The 26,368-nt window shown below is 40.8% G+C and overlaps 1 protein-coding gene across 2 annotated transcripts; it reads left to right on the top strand.

The window, feature by feature from the left end:
* Positions 1-19,759: 19,759 nt before the first annotated feature.
* efcab14 (EF-hand calcium binding domain 14) lies at positions 19,760-25,977 on the top strand. Of its 2 annotated transcripts, none has more exons than XM_080546801.1 (9): positions 19,760-20,520; positions 20,808-20,956; positions 21,869-22,014; positions 22,273-22,371; positions 22,726-22,836; positions 23,950-24,114; positions 24,352-24,451; positions 24,547-24,678; positions 24,885-25,977. In XM_080546801.1, exons 1-9 carry the CDS (start codon positions 20,339-20,341, stop codon positions 25,061-25,063), a joined length of 1,263 nt encoding a protein of 420 aa, XP_080402927.1. In that variant the 5' UTR covers positions 19,760-20,338; the 3' UTR covers positions 25,064-25,977. The 2 variants fall into 2 exon arrangements, with proteins under 2 accessions (XP_080402927.1, XP_080402926.1); XM_080546800.1 differs by having other exon boundaries at positions 24,544-24,678.
* The last annotated feature ends 391 nt before the right edge of the window (positions 25,978-26,368 follow it).

Raw genomic sequence — 26,368 nt, 5'->3', positions numbered from 1 at the left:
TGTGACGTAAACAAGCAAGGAATTCATTCTCTCTATTACTGGACTCAATTATCTGATTAGGCGTGTTGTGTTTTCTTGTCGGACTCTACTGCGTTATAGAATCAGGCCCTCTAGCATTTGTTGTTATGTTGTTTTCTCTCACCAGCCAGATTACCGCTCCCTTCCTAGTCTGTCGCATTCCCCAAGACAGCAGCTCATTTGTTGCTCATGTTTCTTAACTTGGGTTGTCTTATTGACTTAAGACCGTGACACTGATGCTGATGGTGGTGATGATGACGGTTTGTCTCCTTCTCTTGGTATACTATTTGGATGCAAATACATCATCAGTAGTAATACTTCTCAGTTGCAGAGAATGGCATTTTCCAGTATTTTGTAGTTTAGAAATGGATAGCCGCCTAGTCAACATCGATTCCATAGAATGCCAAATAAATTCAGTTCCAGCACGAGGCTTGATATGAGGACCAGTCACCAGTGACCAATTGGCACCAGTCACCTAAAGCTAGAGGCCATTAACCAAATTCTGCTCCGGTGTACAAGACGCGTGGTGGCAGGGGCGTCCTATGCCCTCGTTGACTCTTTTTATGCATAGCACAGGTTGTTAAATGCAACTGTATGGTCAACAGCCTTGACACAAAACCTGACACTAATATAAGTTAATTGGATATGATATGTCATAACATCCTCTCGTCGTATTACTGCTCAAACTTCCCCGATGGTAACAGTTTATCTGCCCTGCCCTGGCTAAATTGTTGTGTTTTGAGCATGGTGTTTGTGTATACCGCTGTTGTGCGGGCCAGAACACAATTACGCCATTGACAGCTGTATTTCCATGTGCCCTGGCACTCAGAATGTTTATCCAAACACAGGATGATAGAGGGAGACGAGATGGAGGGTGTGAACTGACAAATACAGGATGATAGAGGAAGACGAGGTGGAGGGTGCGAACTGACAAATGCTTTGTCTTGTGACAGGCATGACACAGAACATTGCGCTGGCACAGTACAGGGGGGAATTATACAGCAGCAGAGTCGTTTAAGGAACATGTCTCGTACCGTGGCACTGCCTGAAATACAAGATGAGTGTCAGAAATGATTTGACTCACAATTATTGTGTTTTGGTCAGCGCCGCAACACCCCCCAGTGTCTCATTACCACTCTAACCCATATGCAAATGATTGACAGAATTCTTCAGTTTGGGCCAAAGTTTGAGACCACCTGATAATGGACAATATACCCACCCGCTCAAAAAAAGTAAAAGCATGACAAATTATATCCTCGTCGACAAAATATATTAATCTGCCGTTCCCAGCATGAGGATCATCATAATGTATTATCAAACTTTTACCGATGGTATTAAAGTAAGAATGTGTCCATAAGGATCTCCGCCTTGTTGCCAAAAATCCACCTAAATTTAAGACGTGCCTCACACAGTGACAGTTGGATATGGTCCTCATGCACATTCTGAGGATTAAGAATGAAAAAAATCCTCAAGAGTGCTGGAAATGAACACTGCAAAAGTAGGCCAACTTGATTAGCCCTGCAGTGTGTTTAAACTGGGCTCCAACGAGGGTTTCCCTTTTTTTCCCTATCTTTGAGATAGAAGGCTTTAAATAAAAAATCTAAGAGCAGCATTTGATGATGAAATGTGACAGGGTCTAGTGGAAAAAGTCCTCAAGTAGGGCAAGGTCATTTTTCTTATTTTTTTTTCCAGATTATGAAAGTGCAGATTGTAAGCTGTGTCATACATTGAAATCTGAAAATAGTTGAAGAGGATATGCTTATTTGAGTGTGGTACACCTCAAACCTAATAGCAGAGAAACTTGCTCTGAATCAAAACACATGCAAAACAGATGCTAATAGCTATCAACTAAGAAGAAACATTGGTATTTAACTGCATGTTTAGCATGCAGAACATCAACATGCTAAAAGCACATAACTACACATAATTAGATGATCACACAGGCCTTGCTTTTCAACACATGCTAAAACGTTTTTTTACAAGCCATGATGCATCACTTATCCAGTAGCCTGCGGCACACTATACAGTTCTCAAATTATAAGTATTTAGTGATCCTGAAACTGTTGTTTGTTTTGTTTATTATCAAAAACTGATTATTATTTATTTATTTTTTGGGGGTGATTTGCGCAAGTTGAGAATTGCCAACATCCGGACCTTTGTTTTCACCAGACCATGTCACAAATGTCAAAGATGACATTACGGGAGCAAGTCAAATGAATAAGAAATTAGAAGGAAAAGGAGAACACCATATTTGTGTTGCCATCTAGCAGAAGTTCTTACCTTTCTAGATATCACTACAGTTATTTTTTTCATTGAGTTAAAATGCTAACTTTTGTTTCAGGTAAGGTGACTATGTTTGTAGAGCAAGAAGATTTGTTAAGATTTATGATATATTTCAGAAGGACTTGAGTAAGAACCTGTCCGTGGCATTCTAAGAAATATTTTTCCACATTGTCTGTCCACATTGACTGTTACCGCTGAATCTCAGATGAGCAACAGCAGGCCAGATCAATGAACAGGTTTATCATAATCGAGTTGCAATAATGGGAACAATATCCAGCATCAAACTGAGAAATTGTCCTATACCTCAAATAGGAAGGGCACAGCTTGTACCCTAGAATCAGGTAATACAATGACTGTGTTTGTTTTTGGTGATTGCTTGTTGATGATAAACTCTAGTAACTTTAATTACTATCAACCGGTTAAGACAGAACATGTAGACACCAGAGAGATCATGTACATAACATTTCATTTAATCAGGCCCTGGGGTGCCGGCAGATTCATTGTTGTCAGGGACATTTAGCCGTGAATATCAGCTGGTCGGGCTAGAGATTCATCAACAGACCATAAATTAATAAAGCTGTTAAAGCTGAACATTATTCAGTCATAATTATGATTAGCCATACAGTCATGTAGAACAATACAATTCACGAGACACATGATCACACATGGTTAGTAATCTCAGAAGAGATTCCCCACTAACATGGACATTTCCAGTGTGTTCCTTAACTGGATAGCTTGAGTTGTTGTCCTCTCAACGATTATTTCAACATTCAATGCTTACGGGAAATCATTGTAACAGGGTCCCTTAGTTGGGCTGCAATACAGAGAAACACTCTGCAAAGTGATGAGCCTGGAATCCCACCATTTAAGTGATAAGCCTAGAGTCCCTCCGTTGGAGCTTCTTTCTTGAGGAGATACACATTTATCTAATACAGACGAGAGCCGGAGGGAAGTTGCACTCTGTCGACCTTTTAATACATTTGAAACATTTCAACTGCTTTATCTCATTGACCTACACTTGGTTTATTATTATTGCACAAAAACGATTGTTATTTCCAACTTTAACTCTAGCAAAGGTGAGGGGAGTAGAACTGTAGGCTACTTGTTTATTACACTGTAACAGACAATGGTGGTTTAAACTATGTAATTACACAGGAACAAAATAGTGGATACATATACTTTGTGCAAGTTTTGATCTCACTTACTTGTATCTACATAGCAAGTAGTAAGTCCTATGTTACCTGACTGGTAATATATATGTTGCATAGTAATTACATAAGTTATTATTATATTGTCACTCTGTAATGTAATATTGCCCAAATGTACCTTGCCTTTGACTGTTGGTAATTGCCTCACAATAGTAATCAATCATAAGACATTCTTGGCTATACATAAAAGTAAACTTTTCATGTCATATATTGTAGGTTAAAGTCTGAGAATGGTATCCAAGGTTACCAGGAGTACTTGGACATAAAGCTCCCAGCAGAAATTGAGGAAAATTGGAAAAATGCAAACACATGACAATTTGATGTCAGAGGCGTGTTTGACTGACAGACACCTGAGAGAGCGCCTTTCCATGTAGTCTTGCTTTCCAGGTTTAAAAAGTCCCTCCAGGCGTAGTCACTGTCTCGTTAAAAGATGAGAAGGTGACTTCATATCCCCTTTATATGGTAATACGAGCAAGTTGGGCTCTCAATCCTGCACCAAGTTAGAGAGAATTGTCTGATGGCACTGCAAAAGCACAATGACATTGTGTCAAAGTTAAACAAATCAGAATTGTATTCATAAAGGGGATAGTTCACAATCTCCACACTTATTTACCACATACCGGTACCTTCACCTTCACTTGATACGCACTAGATTCATTTTCCTGGTTGTTTAGCCAATTGCAGCAAACACATTTCCAATGTAATGGTTGAGGATGGGGTTTGTGGTTTGGCCTCAAGATGGATACCACCAACATATTTTAAAATATGCCTGCTGCAAGTTCCTATACCTAACCAAGAGAAGGACTTCAAATGTGTGATGCTATATAAACTGAATGAATGAATGAATGAATGGACTTTATTGTCATTGCTACAGTACAGGTACCAAACAACGAAATTTAGGAGGGGTGGCTCCCCTGGTGTTAGGAAAGGAAAAAAAAAAAAAAACTTGGAAAAAAAAAAAAAACACAAGAAGGGAAGGAGCTGGTTTACATAAATAAAGGCTATGTACACTATCCACTGTACTATACTGTACAGATAGACGACTAGGGTTGTCATATTGCACAATAGTATTGTTTCACGTTATTTAAAGTGTCACAGTTTGCAGGCTTGAAATGTACATGTTTGTGCCTCAGCACTACACCTGATTTTTTCAGTCCAGCAGCTGCCATACAAGTGAACCTACAAGTGAACCTATGTGGAAAAATAATGCTTTTGTTTTTTGTTTTTTCACTTTCAATAATTTGTAGCAATGTTGATATTGCAGTATCTCATGGTTACCTGGTATGAGTATCTGTAATTTAATTATTTGTCAACTTGTTGTTTTTTGACTAGAATAATGAAAGATATGAATGAATAGAACGAAAGCATAAACCAACATTTAATTTATCCATTGCTTTAAATTTAAGTGCTCTTGATTTTTTTTCTTTGAACACAATCCCTGAAATACTATTACCGGTACTATCTACTGTACTTCATCCTAATCCATAAAACACTATTCGTAGGAACTTGAAATGTTGCTGTGTTGAACTATCTTCATGAGAGCCAATAGCTATCCAGAAAGACAGTGCTGTTCTTCTGCACTGAAGGTGTAGCACGTTTATAACTTCAAATATTTTTTCTCAGACAAAGATTATATTCCTCTACCTCAGATATATCATGGACATTCAAGGTTATGCATTATGTGGAAATACTGTATTATGGTACTTTAAGCAATATTCTTGATAGATCCTCCTTGGTTGAAATTATACTTCAAAGCTCATCATCTCATTTAGGTAAAAAAAAGAAAAAAGAAAAGAATGAATGAATGAATAGAAGGACTTGATGACAATTTGTATTGCACACCTCATTTTTTTCCGTCGTCAAATCTTGATTGAATATAATAGTATGTTGTTTGGAAAGTATTCAAGCAATTGTGGTTACAGGATGTCTGACAAAGGCAAGCTGGGATACTGCCTGGGAAGAGATTGTCTATTTCTGGGGGTATTATAAAAGAATTAGATACACTGCAAGCCCACTTTTCCCTACTGGAAATGACCCAAGAACTGTAATTTAAGAAACATGCATTGGGCGGCATAAACATTCCTACCATGTCAGTAATCCCTCTGAGTAACTGTGGTAACTGTACCCACTGGGGGAAACAGTGCATCCTCCCTCGCTGCTATCGTTTCCTTCTTACCGAAGTGATTTCTTATCATTGTTCAGCTAATACACAACAATACACAAGTGATTTCTTATCATTGTTCAGTTAATACACAACAATACACAAGTGATTTTGACTCATGGAAAAATGACATATTTATACTGTAGCAAGTTATTGTTGAGTGAGGATATTGTATCATGAAAGCCTTTATGGGATTTTATTACCACCTGTGTCATTCGATTGCTTGTTTTGATAGAGGGCTACTCTCCATCAAGTCCATTACAAAATGGCTTATCATTGTTCAGTTAATACACAACAATACACAAGTGATTTCTTATCATTGTTCAGTTAATACACAACAATACACAAGTGATTTTGACTCATGGAAAATGACATATTTATACTGTAGCAAGTTATTGATAGAGGGCTACTCTCAATCAAGCCCATTACAAAATGGCTGAAATAATAGCTCTGATATTACCTTGAAAATCACAAGATTAGTGTGTTGAAGACATGGTTGATGATTTGACAGAATTGTGCCATTATCTATCACCAACAACGGCCAATTAGTGTTTATCTGTTCATAAAGGGAATGTACTGTATATTAGTGATGTCATCTCAAATAGAAAACCAATCAAGTGAGACATGAGTAAGTCATAGTCGTATGTATGTTTTGAGTGTGTGGCGTGTGTGTTACTGATTTGACCAAAGGGCATTTCTGTGGAGTGTATGGGGCCCTTCTCCACGGCTCAGGAGTAATTGGCAGGGTGGTCAGGCCGATAAGCGTTTGAAGTCTGCAGAAAGACCTAAATGGCCCAATTGATAGGACTTAAGGAGCTGTTTGAGGCATGGTGAGGGAGATTTTACAATATGTTGGAACGATGATGTCACCACAATTCCGCTATAAAATCTCCCCATGCAGAAATAATGGATTTTCAGTCATTTTATTTATTTATTTATTTATTTATTTATCCCTTTTACTATTTCCGGACACCAGCACTGTCCAAAATCACTAACCGTTCATATTAAATCATTTTTCTATGTGAAAAAAATAAAATCAGACTACGTACTGTACACTATCATCAAATTGTTCATATTCACTTTGCCAAAACGCTTATCAATCATACATTTTTCCTGACATTTTCTGACATTTAAAGCAAGCCAAGGTGCTTTCCCTTAAGTTTACTAATTGCTTCAATTAGGAAAGTTGGACTGAGTTGGACTTAAGATTCAAACACAGGTGTTTGATGTACACGTTCAAGTAAAAAGAACATGCAGGGGTACACTGCAATTTAAAAGCTTCTACATATAGTATGCTTATATTCTTGGTTATGCCATACTGTACAACATCATATTTTTTAACTCCAGTTGCTCACAAAACCCTCCAAACTTGTATATCTATGTTGTATAAGAAATTAGTAATGTGTCCCTATTAGGTGAACATAATCTGATGATTCTAGTCAACACCATGATATATTCAGATGCCTGCTTTCTTCATTTTAGAATAATAGTTTTTTTTATTCTTTGACCGAATTGTATCCTGTAGTGCCTTCAGTAAGTATTCACCCCCTGGATTTTTCCCACATTTCGCTGTTACAACCTGACTTTAAAATAGATTACAGATATTTGAATTCTGTTATACACAAAATACCCTATAACGTCAATGTGAAAGAAATGCTTTTTACTCAATCATATAAAATTTAAAGCTGAAATATCTTGAGTCTATAAATATTCACATTATTTTGCTATGACACTCCTAAAATTAACAACATTTTTAAAAAATGTTCAAAAAGAATTGAGTCCATCTGAGTGCAATTGAGTGCAAGGATAATAGTCAATGTGATATGAGAATGATACAGTGATACAGCAAAGAAAGTGTCTGGAAATGTGTTTTGGGGGTTTTACTACAAAGCATTGCATTAGTGCAAATCCAGCACATGCTATGCAGTTTCCGATTTAAAATATGAAGAATAGTGGTAGCTGCATCATGTTGTGGGTATGCGTGTCACCGGCAGGGACGTGGAACTTTGTCAGGGTCAAGAGAAAATTATTACATTTGATGAATTGGTTGCAATTCACAGGCCAAGATATTCATTCAAAAATCACATTAACCATATTATTAGCACTCAGATGGACTCAATTCAACTTAATGAGTGACTTGTTGAAGACATTTTTGCATTTGAGCAAAATAGTGTCATAGCAAATTAGGTTAATGCTTATTGACATTTCAGCTTTTAAATTTCAATTAATTAGTAAACATCTCTAAAACAGGTTTTCACTTTGTGTAAATAATGTATTTTCTGTATATCACAATTTTTTAAATGTTTACATCAGGTTGTAACTCAACAAAACATGTAAAAAGTCCAGGGGGGTGAATACTTACTAAAGGCACTGTGCACAGTCCTACCCAATCTTATGTTGGTCTGTCTCACTCAGAATTGAAAAGAAAGTATTTGCATGAGTATTACAGTACTTGGAGGAGATTGACATCTCCAGTAAATAAATGTTGACCCCACATAATAGACTGAAGACATTTTTAATAGGCAGCCACCAGAGACAGAAAGGCAAAAATGGATTGCTCATTACGATCTCATTACCTGATTGCTACCGATTATACATAGTCATCCCAACTGTTAGAGCTGAATGTTACATACTGGACTTTTAAATTGGAAACTTAACTTTTCAATGCATTTTGTCATAGGTTTGTGGCTCATAGCTCAAAATAAAAATAAAAATTCAAATAAACACAGACCACTATACACGCAGACCTCTATATTGCTATGAAAAGAATAAAAAATGTTCCTTCAACTTCCAACGTCAGTTTCCACAGGGCTGGAGGGAGTCCATCTGCTGACAAGCTGTTTGGTCACATTTCCTGGTGTGCTCGCGGTAACTTGGAAACAAATAACGATGGGGCCCAAATGTTTGTTTTGATTGTGATGATGTGATTACCATCAACCTCCTCATGAATATGTATGAGACTGCTATGTTTCTTTGTAGCAATTTCAGAGTCTTAACTTCATCATCTCCTAAAAGAGCTGTCTGGACTGCCTTGAGTGTTGTTCTGTTCAACATCAAAGCCAACTGTTTTCAGAGCATGTGTAGTCCCTCACAACAAATGTTCGCCTTTAAACAAACGCAGAGTATAGTTGCACACATTTCAACATATCTTTAACAGATTTTACCCCACAGCAACACAATATGTATGCCAATGATACTGGCCACAATTAATTCATCATCATTCATCATCCACTCTGTGGAGGCTGGTGGAGGTATGAATCGGAGGAGGGGCTCATTGTAATTCATGGAGTGGCATGCAGAAAGGTATCAAACATTCATTACAATGAGCCTGTCCTCTGATTTCTGCCTTCACCAACCTTCCCTGTGAATTCTTCCCCTTCTCTTCGTCTCATTAAGAGAATACCTTTTCCTGTATTTTATTTAGATTGGACCGCGGCATCACACTTCTTCATTTGGTTATGAGTCACCAGAAGACACCCAAAACATGACAAAAGCAACATATCACTTTCCACATATAGACTGTGCTGTTTTCTACATTTTTTGTCTTTTTGTCTGCTTTTATGATGAAGATAAATGATCCAGTTGGCTGAGAATGCTTTGAAGGTTTGGTTATACCCAAATGTGCTTGCTTTCCCTCTGCTGCACCTCATCAAGGCTCTCTCTCTCTCTCTCTCTCTCTCTCTCTCTCTCTCTCTCTCTCTCTCTCTCTCTCTCTCTCTCTCTCTCTCTCTCTCTCTCTTCTCTCTCTCTCTCTCTCTCTCTCTCTCTCTCTCTCTCTCTCTCTCTCTCTCTCTCTCTCTCTCTCTCTCTCTCTCTCTCTCTCTCTCTCTCTCTCTCTCTCTCTCTCTCTCTTTCTCTCTCTCTCTCTCTCTCTCTCTCTCTCTCTCTCTTTCTCTCTCGTTCTCTCTCTCTCTCTCTGTCTCTCTCTCTCTCTCTCTCTCTCTCTCTCTCTCTCTCTCTCTCTCTCTCTTTCTCTCTCTCTCTCTCTCTCTCTCTCTCTCTCTCTCTCTCTTTCTCTCTCGTTCTCTCTCTCTCTCTCTGTCTCTCTCTCTCTCTCTCTCTCGTTCTCTCTCTCTCTCTCTCTCTCTCTCTCTCTCTCTCTCTCTCTCTCTCTCTCTCTCTCGCCTGTTGAGCCGAAGCCGGGTGGGGGAGAGAAGCATGTAGTACAAAGAGAATCCGAGATCAGCCTCAGTGTGACAGTACATGAATACAGTCAAACACAAAAGGCCACAAACAGAGATGCCTCCACTTCAAAAATGCAGAGAATCAAAACACATTCAGCAACAAGGGATTTGCTAAGCCAAAGAAAAATAATCACCCTCGCTACATAACACCAAATGATTCTCTTCATACTTGTGTATGCTACCAGATTGTATTGTGAATGTCTTCTGAAGATGCATATTATCTGCTGCCTGTATAACCGTTGCCCGACACTGATTGCTTACATCTTTTAGTAGAAGTGTTGGAAAGTCAATTCTTATCAAAGTCGAAACATAGTACACAGAATTAATTGATAAGAGTGGAGAGAAACCGAATAATGTTTCATTTGAAAATCCAATAATATCTGTACATTACAGTGTTTTGACATTTGGCACTATACCTTTGAATCCACAATGTACCATGGACACCTGTTATTTGTCATTACACATTTTAATAATAATACAGAATTTATATGTAAGAAGAACAGAAATTAAAGTGCAATACATCTGACGATGCTTCCTGATTTAATATGCCATGGAATGGAATCAAATGCTCTCTCTCGCTCTCTCTCTTCTCTCTCTCTCTCTCTCACTCTCTCCTCTTTCATTTGCTCAATTTATTAATCTATTCTCTTTAATCTGCGTGAGATGTGATCAAACCTTATATGTGTAATTGCGATCTACAGCCGATGTCACTGTACTTGAGGTCATCACAGTCTAGTAACTCCTCTTCTGGCCTTCATAATACTTTTTAAATGAACAATAATACACTGTTGTCCCTAACGGCATTCCTGGCTGTGTGCTCAGGGCGTGCACTGGGCAGCTGGCCAAGGTCTTCACTGACATTTTCAACCTGTCACTGGCCAAGGCAGATGTCCCCACGTGCCTCAAGTCAGCAACCTTTGTGCCGGTGCCGAAGCATTCTGCTGCAGCGGGGCCTGAATGACTTCCACCCTGTTGCAATCACCCCCATCATCATGAAGTGCTTTGAGAGGTTGGTCCTGGCTCACCTTAAAGACCACCTACCCTACCACACTGGATCCCCACCAGTTTGCCTGCCTCCCGAACAGGTCAACAGAGGATGCCATCTCCACGGCACTACACAAGGTTGCTGTTCATTGACTGCAGCTGTTCAGCTCAGCATTCAACACCATCATCCCCTCCAAACTGGTCATCAAACTTAGTGATCTTGGCATCAGCATCTGCCTCTGCAACTGGACCCGGGAACTCCTGACCAACAGACCCCACTTTGTTAGGTTTAGACAACCACACCTCCTCCACTTTGATCCTGATCACTGGTGTCCCACAGAGCCCTCTCCTCTACTCCGTCTTCACCCACAACTGTGTACCTACCTCCTCTCCCTGTCTGAGGACGACTTTGTCAACCTACTTTGAAAAGAAGGTCAGTGACTTTAGCAGCCTCTCTCTACCTCTCGCCAACATTGCTACCACCCCTCCCAAACCCACTGCTCTTCACTCGGTCTCTGGCTTATCAGCCCTTTCCTCCCTCTCCCCTGATGATAATATCATATATCAATATTCTAAAACTGGTCACATCCAAGCAGGCAGCGACCTTCCCGCTCGATCCTATCCGCTCCCCCCTTCTCCAATCCATTTCCAGAGACCTCCTTCCTTTCCTTACCACTGTAATCAAGTGGTCAGACTGATTAATGTACTGATCGATTACTGTAATCACTGCAGCCAGTCAAGCCTCCATAAACCAACTCTTGACCCGTCTGCTGTCCATAACTACAGACTGGTATACTTTCTTTCCTTCTTATCCAAAACCCACGCGCTGTATCTCAGCCATCTGTCTCACTATCTTCTTCAGAACAACTTCCTTGACCCTCACAAATCCGACTTTTAGGCTGGGCACTTTACTGAGACTGCTCTCCTTGTCACGGAGGCCCTCCACTCTGCACAAGCTTCCTTTGTCTCCCCTGTTCTCAGTCTGCTGCATTCAACACAACATCTCTGGCTCTGCACTTTCTTCGTTTGCATTCTACCTGGCATCGTTGTCCTCTCCATGAGCCCTCACCACTGGAGTCCCCCAGGGCTCCCCAGACTCTATACCAAATATCTTGGCTCTGTAATTTCCTCTCATGGTTTCTCGGATGCCATGTTGCAACTGGCCGGGGACTTCAGCTGAAAATTAGCCGACTAGGCTAACGCTGCCTTTTTTACTATATTTTATATGGTTCATGTATTAGGATTGTCCTCGATATAATAAACTAATAAACTAAACTAAACTAAACTCGTACCACTGCTATGCAGACGACACTCAACTCTTCCTCTCTTTCCCCTCCTTCTGACTCACAGGTGGCAACTCTCTGTGTGTCTTGAGATTTCTGCTTGGATGTCACCCCACCACCTCAAGCTCAACCTTAACTAGAGTGAGCTGCTCTTCCTCCCTGGGAAAGCCTTCCCTCTCCAAGACGTCTCCATCACAGTAGAGAAATCTCCCAGATAGCCAAGAACCTCTGGGTGATCCTTGACAAACACTTAACTGAACATCACAGCGACAGCACACTCCTGTAGAATCATCCTCTAGTCTACAACATCAGAAGTATACGTCCATTCCTCACCAGAGAAGCAGCACAACTCTTGGTCCAGACACGTGTGATCTCTCGACTTGTGATCTCTCGACTACTGCAACCCACTCCTGGGCGGGCTCCCCGCCTCCGCCATCCGACCTCTGCAGCTCATCCAAAATGCTGCTGCCTGTCTCGTGTTATTCATTTAAAAAATCTTCCTTCTTCTTCTACCATTATGACTGCCAATGGCCTCTGGCCCTAGCATGGAATACTTTTTTCTTGCAATGACTGATGGATAGATGATTCACTTACTTAGACAAATGTATTTGTTTTAAGTCGGTTTGGATGAAGTCATCTGTTAAATGCCAATATTTTAAAATGTAAATGTACCGGCTGTGCGTGGCTCGAATACCATTATCAAGTTCGCATCATGACACCACAGTGGTAGGCCTGATCAGTAACAATGACAAGTCGGCCTGCAGGGAGAAGCCCCAGCACCTGGCAGTGTGGTGTGCTGACAACAGCCTGGCTCTCGACACCAAGAAGACCAAGGAGCTCATTGTGGACTGCAGGAAAGCTAAGGGCTGCAGACACATCCCCATCTACATCAATGGGTTGGAGGTGGAGCTTCTGGGTGTGGGTTCCTGGGTTAATTTTTTTTTTTTTTTTTTTTTTTAATTTTGCCATTTAGCAGACGCTTTTAATCCAAAGCGACTTACAATTACGAATTACAGGGACATTCCCCCTGGAGTAACTGAGGGCTAAGTGCCTTACTCAAGGGCACACTAGTAGTGGTGTGGATTCAGGTGGGATTTGAACTCACAACCTTCCGATCACAAGTCCAACTCACTATCCACTAGACCACCACTACCCCTACACCCCTGGGTGTCCACATCTCCGCGGATCTCTCTTGGATCCTCAACTCCACCACCCTGGTCAAAAAGGCGTAGCAGCATCTATACTTCCTGAGGAGACTGAAGAAAGCCCATCTGTCTCCTAGGATCCTGGTAAACTTCTATCATGCCACTATTTTACTATTTTATAACTGGTTAGATGCCAAACTACATTCATCACTTGTACTCTGTGCAATGACAATAAAATGTAATGTGTAATGTAATTTTATGGAATGTTGTCCACTTCTAAATATAACTAATATTCACAATTTATCTTCAGAAACTCTGAAACCCATGCCTCATTATTCAATCAAAACAGCGCAACTGCTCTACGTGAATGTTTCAATGTTTGTAAAATGGTTAGGCCTATATGTTTTGCTCTTAATCTGTCCTGGCACAATCTATAAATGTATGAACTCATGTGTATATATTTATGCATTTATGCATGTACAGTATGTGCATACCAAAGTAATTCTGACTAGTATGTAAATGCATTATTGATTATCAACAAAACACATACATTATTGATGATCACATCACATGGTTAAAATGCAATCGATATTAAACTACCATATAACTTTTCTGACACACCTAGAGGGACTTACTACATGGTCACCTTGACATTGACCTGTGTTCGAGTGTCATAAATCTACGCTGTACATTGTAAAATGGACATAATTATCTGCCTCATTTCTATGTCACACTTTGCCAAGGCTGGGTTATATTCTACTATATGAGAACATTGCCCCCTGCTGATCCTCTGCTGCAAATACTGTTAGAAATGCAGGGGAAAAACGGAGCCTGACAGACTAATGGCATCTTGGCCTGGGGCCAGTGGCGGACTGGCCACCGGGCAAGCCTGGCAAATGCCAGGAGGGCCGCGAGACTCTGGGCCGCTCAGAATGTATTATATAAAATATATATATATATTTGTAATTTTGTCTCTGGTGATTTTCATTGAAAATAACTTATTTCAGCAGACCGCGGCCCAAAACATTTTATATCGGCCGGGCCATCCACGCAGTTCTGCATCGCGGATGCCCAGGGCCCTAAACCAATAGGAGCAGAGCTCCCCTATGGGGCGGAGCTCCACGATGTAGAACTGGAGTAGGTAAACCAATAGGAGCAGAGCTTTAGGTAGCAGGGTAAACCAATAGGAGCAGAGCTTTAGGTAGCGGGGTAAACCAATAGGAGCAGAGCTCCCCTATGGGGCGGAGCTCCACGATGTAGAACTGGAGTATATCTCCATAACTATCGTAGTCAGTTCTATATCGCCAGTGGACACGCACCTCATGTCATCATTCCGTTTATAACAGCAGTTAACGTTACACTGCTTTCATTTTCAGAATGGGGGAATTTGATGAGAGCGATGCAGTTAATGTGCAACAACTGGATGCAGGGAGCAAGTGTAGTTGGAAGTAGGAATGCACCGAAATTCGCATGTATTGGGCCGAAAATAGCACAAAAAAGTACATTCGGTGTGAAAAGGCTATTGAAAGAGATATTGACTGATGACTGCCTACTGATAATACATATAATTACAGCAAACATGTCGGTAGTTTGGCATCTGTCCTCTGACTTTTTATGTTAACAATCAGTGTTGCGTGTTGCGTTTGGAAATAGGGCTGTTGTGTCGCAAATGCCAGGGCTGTTTTTTGACCCCAGTCCGCCCCTGCCTGGGGCCTACTCCAATTTTCACATGGTGAGATATTCAGAACATTGCCTAAAGAAATGAGTGGTGCAGAATGCACACGAGAACTGACGTTCTTTAATTTGTGTAACGCATTTTTGCAATATATCTGTCATTGAATAGCCCAGGTGTTTTGGAAAGTATTTATAATATTCCTCACTTCTATGTAATCAGGGAGAGTGTGATAAAGACCCCTGCAATGAAATGCCAAACAAGCATATTGATGCATACCGCACATACAGAAATACAATGCCTCAAAGATACAAAATCACAATAATAATAAGTAAAGTAAATAAGTAATCCTACATTAATTAAGTAATGGTACTACAGTGACTTCGATAGTGCAAAAATGCTGTGCAAAGTATAATGATATGAAATGCAGTAAGCTTAATTGTTGATTGTTTTGTTCCAAATACAATGCTCTTAGTCTTAAGGCCAATGCACACGGCGTGCGATTTTGTCCCACGACAACATCCGATTCTCAATTCACACCAATGAATGAATGAATGTGAATTGAGAATCGAATGTTGCCGTGCGACAATATCGCATCGCACGCCGTGTGCATTGTCTCATTCAAAACAATGGTTTAGAATTCGGCGGTGCGACAAAATCGCACGCCGTGTGCATTGGGCTTAAGAGAGTACAATTCTTAGCCTTCCATTACTGTATGCCTTGCATTTGAGAGGCTTCCGTTGAAGAGAATCTTCTCTGTTCCATTAGTCAGGTAGCTTTCTATCCATGCTAAGGCAGATGGAGTACAGGCATAACACTTAAGTTTCCTTAATAGCAAGTTATGATCAATGACATCAAAGGCAGCACTAAAGTCTAGTAGAACTGCTCCTACAAGTTGATCAATGTCTTTTAGCCAATCATCTGTAATTTGAGTGAACGCTGTGCAGGTTGAGTGCCCTTTCCTATATGCGTGCTGGTAGTTGCTTGTTACGTTGTTCATCGAGAAATAGCACTGGCCACATCAATAATGTTCCAATAGTTTGCTATTGGAACAGGTAACAAGCTGATTGGTCGGCTGTTAGAGTCAGAAAAGGCAGCACAGGCATTTGTCTTCCTGTAATCCACTTGGCAGGACGTTACGTCTTTATGTTTAAAAATATGTCTATTAATAAGTAATGATGTGTTTACAAGGGTCCCCAGGTCCTATACAACATTGTATCACATAATTAAGCACCAGCCCCGAACACCCTTAGGGTCCCATATCACAAACAATAAAGACAGGCCTAATATCTTCCATGATGAAAATGTAATATGGTCGTCAAACATAATGGTTTACAGGATTCACAATAAATGGTAACATACCCCCCTCAGCAAGAGACATCGGTATTCCAGCAGTAGCAGCACTACCTCCAACTGATGTTTAATCTGTATTCAAACAGTCGACCATGTCAGATGAAAGCATCCAATTAGTAGTCAATTCTATTCAGTATTACCCATCATGCCATCACCGTTTCCATTGTAAGCTCAGCACACGAGAGCTTTGCCAGACAGTTGTGTGTGTGTGTGTGTGTGTGTGTGTGTGTGTGTGTGTGTGTGTGTGTGTGTGTGTGTGTGTGTGTGTGGTTGGGGGGTGGGGTGGGGTGGGGGGGGAGATCAGAGCCTGAGAATGGGAGCTCCCCTGCTGTGAACAACATGTGAAAACAAGTGTTTTATTGTAATCAGAGTCATGAACCGGTAATACCCCCCACTCCCTTTCTTGTGCCAGTGGATGTGACGAGACGTTGAGTTAAAGTGCACACCTTCTCAGTCTTAACCTAAGATGAGAAAAAGGGAAAATCCAGCGAACAGATGAAACACCACAGAAGCTTTGAATCGTAGCCTCATGCTGGGGGCTTAGCGCAGACCCCTCAGCATGACGCATGTCCCCTCACCAGGTGTTCTAAGTAGAGATGATCCCGCTGATTGAATTTTTACTACACATCCCTACTGGTTTTACACTGGATCTACACATATAATAATAATAATAATTCATTTTCCGAGGCTCAAAGACGCTATATTATTATTATTATTATTATTATTATTATTAGATATTAGGCTTTAGATAATATTATATTAGATATTTTGTTACTATTACTTCTTGCAATGATGCTAAGCTGGTCTGTGTCTTATGTATAGAGGACTGTCAAGAAGAGACTGTCAAGAGAGGCTTGTTGACATGTATTTAAATTGATAAATGGTCTTCTAAGCACCAATAAGCCTGCTGTTACAGTAAGTTCAGTCATGTTGAGTCCACAATTTAACCGTTTTGTGACAACACTGATGGGTCAATCGTACAAGAAGCAGCTGTGCTGCCAGGAGGGTCACAGCGGGTGGCTGTCCACTTACGGTAAGCCACAAAAAGGTCAAAGGTCACGGTCAAGGTCAAAGTCCACGCATCATGGCATCTTTGATTAGGGCCGTGCTGTCAGGGCTTGACACAGCTCAACAAGCTGTCAGGACCCTCTTCTGATGGAGAATATGAACTTATTGGTGGAAATGTCATAACCAAAGGAAACATCATGTCTGAAGTAGTGTACCAGGAGAGAGGCAAGGGATACAACAAGGGATGGGAAGATGGGAAATGTTGTTTGGAATATGAAAAGTATACATCTAGAACAATTCAAATTGTAGAGTGAGATGTGATATCTCTTTCAAATAATAAAGATAATTTCTGGTGATATTTCCTGCTGGGTTAGAATAAATGATATCGCCTAGCTAGGGAAATGTATGGGCTTTGTGTAATGACTAGTTCATCCTTTTGGTAGCACTATTGCATTCCATAGGCAAAAAAGGACACGGAAATGTGTTCAACCAATCAGATTTTAGTTTACTTCAGACGCCCTGTCAGATCAGATGTATGTGTTCTCTGAGCTCCAATAAGCTCCGTTTAGCTCCATTAAGACTTCCGGTTTCGTTTATCGCCGTCATCGCGGATTCAAAAAATAAAAGCGCAAGTTAAAACATGAATGGAAGGGGATGGCATCTGTAATATCCTTCACCTGTAGGCCAGGATGTAGTCTGCCAGTGCTTCACCTTGGTTCTGGTGACGCTTATAGAATCTGAAGCGTTCAGCAATTATAATGGGCTTAGGCTTGAAATGGTCTGATAGTGCTTTAGTAAGCTCAGCATAAGACAGTTCCACACATTTCTTTGGCTCTGCGAGACTTTTCAGCAGCCTATATTCAGTTGGGCCCAAAACACTGATAAACACATTTTGCTTTCTTCACATTTTCTATTTCATTTGCAGCCAGCCAACTCTCAAAACGTTCCAGATAAGACTCAAAATCCTCCTTTGTTGAATCAAAGTCAGGTACTTTTCCAATAGTAGTCATTTTTTTTCTTTAAAAAAAAAGAAGTATATAAATTATTGCCTTGTAGAAACGATTTTACCTGAATATTCAGTAGTGTTCACTTTCGCCAACAGAGGGCAGCAGAGCCCATCAAAGCCATGACTTCATCGCTATGCCGCGGCAACGTTGCTTGCTGACTTGTTGCTAGCCGCACTCACTTCTTGACAAAAACGGCGCAGGTTCCTTATTTCTTCTAGTTCACTTGGTCAGTTTTCAAGTTCAAGTTTTTTTCTTTTCAAGAATTGTAATGTTTTTACGATATCATCAACTCGTCGCCACTGTAATATTCTTAATAACGATGCACGGACACAGACTCAAGGTAAGTGTGACTTTACTCGTAAACTTCAAGGTACGGAATCCCGTAAAGGACATACAGTGCGCATGACATAGAATAGGTAGATTAGCCTGCTATTACACTCATCTACTACAGCATCACAATAGACCTCAAAGTGCACTGTATAGGACACACATAATGGACTCTACACAAAATATTTTCCAAGGCTAAACATGATTTTTACTACCACTGTACTCAACAACACTTCTAGTATACATATCAACTTCGTTTCAACCATGAGGGGTGTCATACAAAGATGTATTGGCCCTTTACTGTGGCCCAACAGTTAAAAGTGCTACACCTAGTTTGCATAGGGAACACATAATTGACTGTACACAAAATATAATATTTCATACAAACAATTATGTGCCAATAATTGTTCATATGACACCCCTCATTGCTGAAGCAAGCCCACTAATAACAAGTTCCAGAAGAAACTTCTTTGTGGGCTTGCAAAATCTTATTTTGGTAGTGGAAAAAGGTTTACGTAAAGATGTAGATTTGCTGGGCAGTTGAAAGAAAGTGAGATAGTCTTATTATGGTAGTAGATCATGTTAGTGATGGTTTGGTTCGTTGGGTGGATAGAATGTTCGATAGATAGACAGATAGATAGATAGATAGATAGATAGATAGATAGATAGATAGATAGATAGATAGATAGATAGATAGATAGATAGATAGCAATAATTCCTCAGACATGGTGTTGTGTCATAACTAAACCGGAATCATAGAAATTCTTGAGTTGTGGTTCGTTCCTTGACCCTTATTTACCATCTTTAATTAAATGCTAAATAAAGTTTCACTTCTTGGGTGCTCTTATTTTGAAGAAGTCCTCATTTACATAAAAGTACATTGAGCGGAAGTAGATGGGCGGGAGTTCCGGTGTTGGAGCTCAGAGAACACAGATCTGTCAGATGTTCACCACCATCAAAACAAATGTGTTAGCTGGCGCATATTCATGTTATGTTTATACAGACAGTTTAAGGAGCTGTGGTGAAACGTGTCGTTAGTCTAGATTCGTGCTTTAAGAAGGGGGTTGTTTTATAGACCTATGCCTTATGCACCATATTTACGTTTTATAGCTTGGAAGTCGCCATTTTAACACAGATTATAACCAGGCCGGTGTCAAGTAGCGTTAGCTAGCTAGCTAGGTTGAGTTGACGCAAGTTAGCTAAACATCGCTTTACGACACAAGACTCTTTCGCTATTTTGCTATTTAGCTGGTTGGTTTTTTGAAGCTATTATATGGGAGCTAACGTCATTAGCTTTCCCCGATTCTAAAATAGAAAGTTTAGTGTAGCTAGCTAATGTAAAGCTGCTTTGGCTCAAGCTAAGCTAGCTTGTTATATTTGGACAAGTGGTGTGGTGGAATCCAAACTGGTGAGCCATAACTCTCATAATCTAATGACTTGTTCTGCTAGCTGTAGTAGCTAGAAGATAGTAACTAACTAACTACAGACAGATTTACTCAGCACAGACACACACACTAACTAACTAACTACAGATACAGACAGACAGACAGACACACACACACACACAGACAGACACACAGACAGGCAGACACACACAGACAGACAAGTATCATCATCAACCAAACTGGACTCCAAAACGTTGGATCTGGTCGGGTTTAAGTCGGGTGGTTCAGCGGGTGGATCGACGCTGACCCCACAGAAGAAGATGAAGAAGAGGAAGGAGCTCAACGCCCTGATCGGCCTCGGGGACAGCAAGAGGAAGAAGACCAAGAAAGGCTCGTCTGGCCACAGGCTCCTCAGAACCGAACCCCCCGCCGACTCGGAGTCCGAATCCAGTTCAGACGATGATGAGTTCAACAACCTGGGCACTGTTGCTGCCTTTGGAAAGTGAGTGATCAATACAACTAAGACCTTAATCAACCCTGTGTCTATCTTTGGCCTAATTTAGCCATGGGCCGGTTTCACAATTCACAGACACAGGCTTAAACCTAACCCTAGACTAAAAAAGCATCTTCCAATAGAGATTTTTACATTTAAAATGTGATTTAGTCCAGGTTTAACTTAAGCCTTGTCTGTGAAACCGGCCCATGGATATAGGCTATATCTTGGATCGATGTTGTTGCATGACCTTGTAAGATATATTAATGCCAACTGTGTTTCACATCCCCTCATAGGAGAAGCTACGTGCAGTGTTGCAATGTCTGCTACCCCCTGTTTCTCTTCATCATTCTGGCCGCCTGTGTGATGGCTTGTGCGGGGTTGATATGGATGCAGATTGCCCTGAAAGAGGACCTAGACTCCCTCAAAGAAAAGCTGCACACAAGTAAGCCGTTTGAACACAACCACAGGATTTGATGATGATCTCTGAATAAAACACAATTTACACTTTGTCAAGGCCAAAGGTAGCCGGATTATGCAACTCCATGTCACCTGTCACAGAGTTGTGCTGTCTGCTCAGCTCCCCTATCACAGTTGAACTTTGATCAGGTTTTAAACCCCCAGATACTTAAATAAATCCCAATGTTTACATTTTAACTGTACAGTTACCACGGCTGGACATTTATGACGTTAATCTGTATCTTCTTTCAAATGTCCCGAGCGTTTGAGAACAAACATTTTGCAGTCACAACAACAACGTCTTGAGTCTTCTTCCTCTTGCTGTCCCCCCACATTGCTAAATGTTTGTTCTCAAACGATCAGACCGTTGAAAGAAGATATGCAAATACTAAGTGTCTTAAACCTGATCAAAGTTCAACTGTGATAGGTGAGTTGAGAAGACCACCCACCTCGATGGCAGGTGACATAGTATTGTTCAGCTAGGCCAAAGGGAACCAAACTCGATAAAGCATGAGTATGCATTGGTTTGTCTAGGCTATTTAACCTTAATGGACATACTTGATAATTGCCATGTTTTGCAACACAGAAACTGCATTTTTTTGGGCATGTTTAGCATTCTTAAAATTCTGGGGCGGCTGTGGCGCAGGAGGTAGAGCCGATCGGCGGTTCAAGCCCTGGCTGGTCACATGTAGAAGTGACCTTGGGCAAGACACTGAACCCCAAAATTTGCTCCCAGTGAGCGAGCCAGCGCCTTGCATGGCAGCTTGCCGCCATTGGTGTGTGAATGTGTGTGTGAATGGGTGAATGAGAGGCTGTTGTAAAGCGCTTTGGAGCAGCAAAAAAGGCGCTGTATAAGTGCAGTCCATTTCCCATTACTTAAAATCCCTTATCTCAACAGTGGAATCCAGCCAGAAAGCGTCATCACACGAAATACCAAAACTGAGTGAAGATCTGAAGACTAAGCAGAAGAAGCTTGAAGATATTGAAAGTGGAGATAAGGGTCTGAATAAACTGTGGTCCAACCTCACAGAGTTGAACAGAAAGGTAAAGTGTAGTAACCTTTCGCACTGGTTCATGTACTTTTATCCCAACACCGCCCCGTTCTCCACAGAAAGTGAACGAGCGTGTTGTGAGGGAGGGTTGTCAACTCCCATACTATGGCTGTGAATTGCAGTCAAGATTTTTCACAATACCCAGGCAACTTGTGACGGTTGGCCTTTCTTAATTCTGTGTGAAAGTGCCGTTTGTTTGTCAAGTGTAATTGAATGTCATTGGTTATTGTGGAATGTTTCACTCAATTAGATCAGTTTGCTGGACTCGGCAGTGAGCCATCTCAAAGCCAACATCAAATCAGCCTCCGATTTAATCAACCTTCCAAACACGGTTGAAGAGCTCCAAAAGGTAAACCTCATCACATCTGTATGAATTATGTGCTACAAATGTGTGGTGACAAGGCATTATGTAGGCCTAGATAAATAATTATACAGCTAAATAAATAGTTTTTTTTATATATACTTAAGTGCATTTCACATGATGGTCACAGGACACTTTACAAGAGAAATTTGTAAAAAATGAACATGTATACAAGATAATACAGGCTAGCAAGGCCCGTTGAGAGACCAATAAGGCTTCTCAGGTGTGACTGTTAGTTGTCATTACTGCTGTCAGTATTGGTCATGTATTCACTCTCAGCCTCTATAGGGGCATTAACTACAATTCATTTATAATTTGTGTCTACAATGTCTATCCCTGCAGAGTGTGGCTACTATTGGGAGCACATTAACAAGTGTGCAGCATGATGTGAAGTCGATGCAGACTTCTCTGGAGGACCAGAGGAAAGAAACTGACAGTTTGAAAAAGGCAATGGTAAACAAACAACAACAATCTCATTACAATATTCCAAATGTCTTCTGTATAAACATAATCCTCAATGTTGTCCTTTTGAGCCAGTAAGAGGTGCCAGTATCCCAAAGGCATGTGCTGCAGAATGATCTAGATGACAGATTATACAATGTCTAGACACGGGTAGAATTGAGTAATTTGAGGTCAGTGTGCTAATCCACCATTGCAACTTCTCACGAAGTAGCTACAGTTTTTAGGCTAATTCTTTTTTTTTAACTATGTCACAGGGCTGGGATTAGTGTGTGTGCGAGCGTGCTATTCAATAGTATAAATAGACCTACTACAATGTTACTGAGCAACATTCCAATAGTGTCCAATACTGTTTGAGGAGGATTATCTTTTGGTTACAGATTTTCCCAAGGATGGGTTACTTTCATCTACAAGACATCGAACACAATGCTGATCTCTATTTTGGGATCACTGCCTCTCAGTTTTCAAAGTGAATCTGGGTCAAACTTTTGTGAGAACAACTAAAGATCCATATCTTTTCATAGCATTTTCTATGGGTAAAATAAGTGGGAATAAAGAATAAAATACCAAATCAACAGCTTTCTCTGAAAAAGATACTATCAACTGCTCATCCACATTAGCTTTAAACCAGGTACTGGTATGCACTGTAACCTATTCCTACATGATAGTTCTTTATTTGGTAGGAATAGGGAGTGGGGCTGCCTGCCAACCTGCCCTTCTCATGAGATTAGTTCAACTGTGATACACCGTCAGAACCCAAAATATAAGGTTTTACGCCATTGTTTATAAATAAACACTAAAACGTCACAACTATAATTTTGATGTCGTGGATGGTCAGTCCTTGCTTCCATATGTCTGTCCATAGTGGCAAGGTGACTGCTTTGTTGTTGTCTGAATCTGAATCCCAGATTGTACCTAGAAATCTGTATATTATCAAAATGGACCAATAACATCCCTTTCTCTCACCCTGTGTTGAGCTAGTAACATCCCTTCTCATGGATCGCTTTTTTATCAATCCATTTGTCAATATCCCTCCACTATATCTCTGCATCCGTCAAAGAAAAAGGCGAGACTTTTTAACCATGTCTTTGTGTTGTATTGATTCAGGACATAATGCATCTGAGACAAGCTGTGAATGAGGTTAACAAGACCCAAGTGCAGTACCACTCCTGGACCGGCAACCAAATCCACACTCTCAGCTCCACCGTTTCCAATCTCACCCATAGGGTGTCCTCCTTGGAGCGCGGCTCCTCCCAAACAGCACCACACAGCGTGAGTAATGTGTTATGTTTTTTTTAGAAAGATAAGATGTTGACAGGGACATGCAGTACTTACTAGAGTTGAGACACGGCGACCCTGTGTGCAGAATGAGATCTTGACATTTCTCCCTCGACATTTAGCAAGCCGAATCCAAATAGTTTTTGATCACAAAAGATTCAATTACGATGAAATGTTTGACTTGTTCTTGTACTTTATGTAACACTAAAGTAACCTTACAACCAATTCCAGGAGTCTATGGTGACCCTTGAGCCTGTGTACGGCAATGAGAATACAGCGCTGGAAAAAGACCCTGTTGCAGATGCTGACACCACTACTGATGGAGCTCTTGGTATGAACATGAAATGTATTGTCATGCACGTCGCATCTTTTGGGTGCCTCTGTTGTTCTTCTGCCTCACCCTTCATTGTAACCGTGTTCTAGAAGACGAATCATCGCCATTGACGGGCTCCAAGCCGACCAGACTTCCACGTTTTCTGTCTCCAAACCGCGCCAGGAGAGAGGCAGCGAGCGGAAACCCAAAGGCTGTGTCCTTACCCGGTGTCACCTCTCTGAGAGGTAAATGTTGTTATGTAGTCTGAACATTCACCAAAACCCAGATCTCATGTTCAAAGTATGCTATATACATCCCGATTGAGAAGAGCAGATCGTCAGTAGTCAATTTGACATTGTGCCTTGGCTAGGAGTGTTCTTTCAGCCCTTTGCTGATAGGAAGCACAGGAACCAAATAATAACGCCTCTCATGACCCCCCCCTCCCCAACAGATCTCCACGACCTCTTCCAGCGCACAGGGTTCGATCCTGGCTCTCAGGGATTGTCCTACCGAGACCTGAGGAAACTCTTTGGGGCGTCAACTCCAGATCGTCTAACCCTGGAGCGCCATGACAACGACGGGGACCAGAGGTACTCACTGGCTGAGCTGAAGGCCGCCGTGGGTTTGTGAGAAGAGCAGTTCTGGCAAAAGCAGTGAACAGTATTGAACACAGAGGGGTTTGTGGATTGCCCCTCAGTGATGGATGCACTTTTTTTTAACAGAATATTTAACACGCTGATTATGGAACAGTGGCACTGGCATGCACCCCCCCCCCCCCCCCCCTTGTACACCTCACTGGTCTAACTCACCTGAACGTAAGGGGTTTCTTTCTTTGTTTTTCCTATAATCTAAGCTACAGTGCACAGATCCCCAGTGTTTGATGGTTTGGTTCTCATCACTTGACAAAAATGTTTACAGACGGCCTTTTCCAATGTAGAATTTCTAAAATCCCAAATGTATGTCTAATTGATGGGTAAATTGTGACTTGTCACAAAAAAATACAGACTGATAGACATGTTGTATGTCAGTTATAATGTAGAACTTAAAAATATCACATTGTCTTAGGTTCAGTTGGTCTTCCCTGATCCATTGTCTCTTCTTTATGTTATGCTTTTTCATTTCAATGTCAATTTAACACCAAGACTGTCACCCTATCCTTAACCCAACCATAGTTTATTTTTAGCAGTTTTCAAGTCGGCAAGATCTGAAGGGCTCCAAACACTTCCTTTTATGTAGTTGAGAAGGAATTCGTTTGAACTCCTACAGCGGACGTTGCAATAATACGGAAGTCAATTGGCTTACAAGATCAATGTAGTGCTAGATTCTATTTATATTTGAATTGTGTTACTAGAACTTAAGAGACAGTAGTAGGCATACCTGGCTCACTTTCATAACAGGTAGTAAGAGAAGCACTGAGAACTCTTTACTTGATTTTCAATCACTTTCTGTGTGCCCTAAATAATAGAATTGACAAACCAGGACATGTCAAATCACTCAACACTGTTGCATTATGTAAATATGATAGCATTTTTAATATGGCATCCTGTAAAATGTACTTGTCTAGGGGGTGGGGGACTGGGATTGCTTTGGGGGTGTGTAGAAGATGCTATCAGCATTGTATATTATAATGGAAATGAGTTTTTAAGTTGTGTTTTGCATGTTGCTCATAATGTAACATGAGTAAATGTCTAATTTATCAATTTAACATAACAGCTGTTTGACTTTGAGAGTAGTTTTGTATTGCAGGACAATGATGTGTTAATTAGAACTCAAATTTAGGGTAAGAGCTTTTTTTGACATGTCCTTTTGATTTCTACAGTTGTCCAATAAAGCTGTGTGCTTTAGATACTGTGGGGATTTTATGAATGTGTTTTCCATGGACACCAATGAATAAATGAATATGTGGACCACAAGGATCTTTGACCTCAATGTTTC

This window comes from Nansenia antarctica (assembly GCF_963989245.1).
Source record: "Nansenia antarctica genome assembly, chromosome: 16".
Classification (NCBI taxonomy): Eukaryota; Metazoa; Chordata; class Actinopteri; order Argentiniformes; family Microstomatidae; genus Nansenia; species Nansenia antarctica.
The sequence above is the reverse complement of the archived record's forward strand: the minus strand, read 5'-3'. Positions and strand labels throughout refer to the sequence as shown.

What these genes read in the sequence shown, in the direction of transcription:
- efcab14 (XM_080546800.1), top strand. Translation starts at nt 20,339, where the DNA reads ATGAAGAAGAGGAAGGAGCTCAACGCCCTGATCGGCCTCGGGGACAGC. An exon ending in CAAAGAAAAGCTGCACACAA is followed by an intron (nt 20,957 to 21,868) that starts GTAAGCCGTTTG and finishes TTATCTCAACAG; the next exon opens with TGGAATCCAGCCAGAAAGCG. An exon ending in CACTACTGATGGAGCTCTTG is followed by an intron (nt 24,452 to 24,543) that starts GTATGAACATGA and finishes ACCGTGTTCTAG; the next exon opens with AAGACGAATCATCGCCATTG.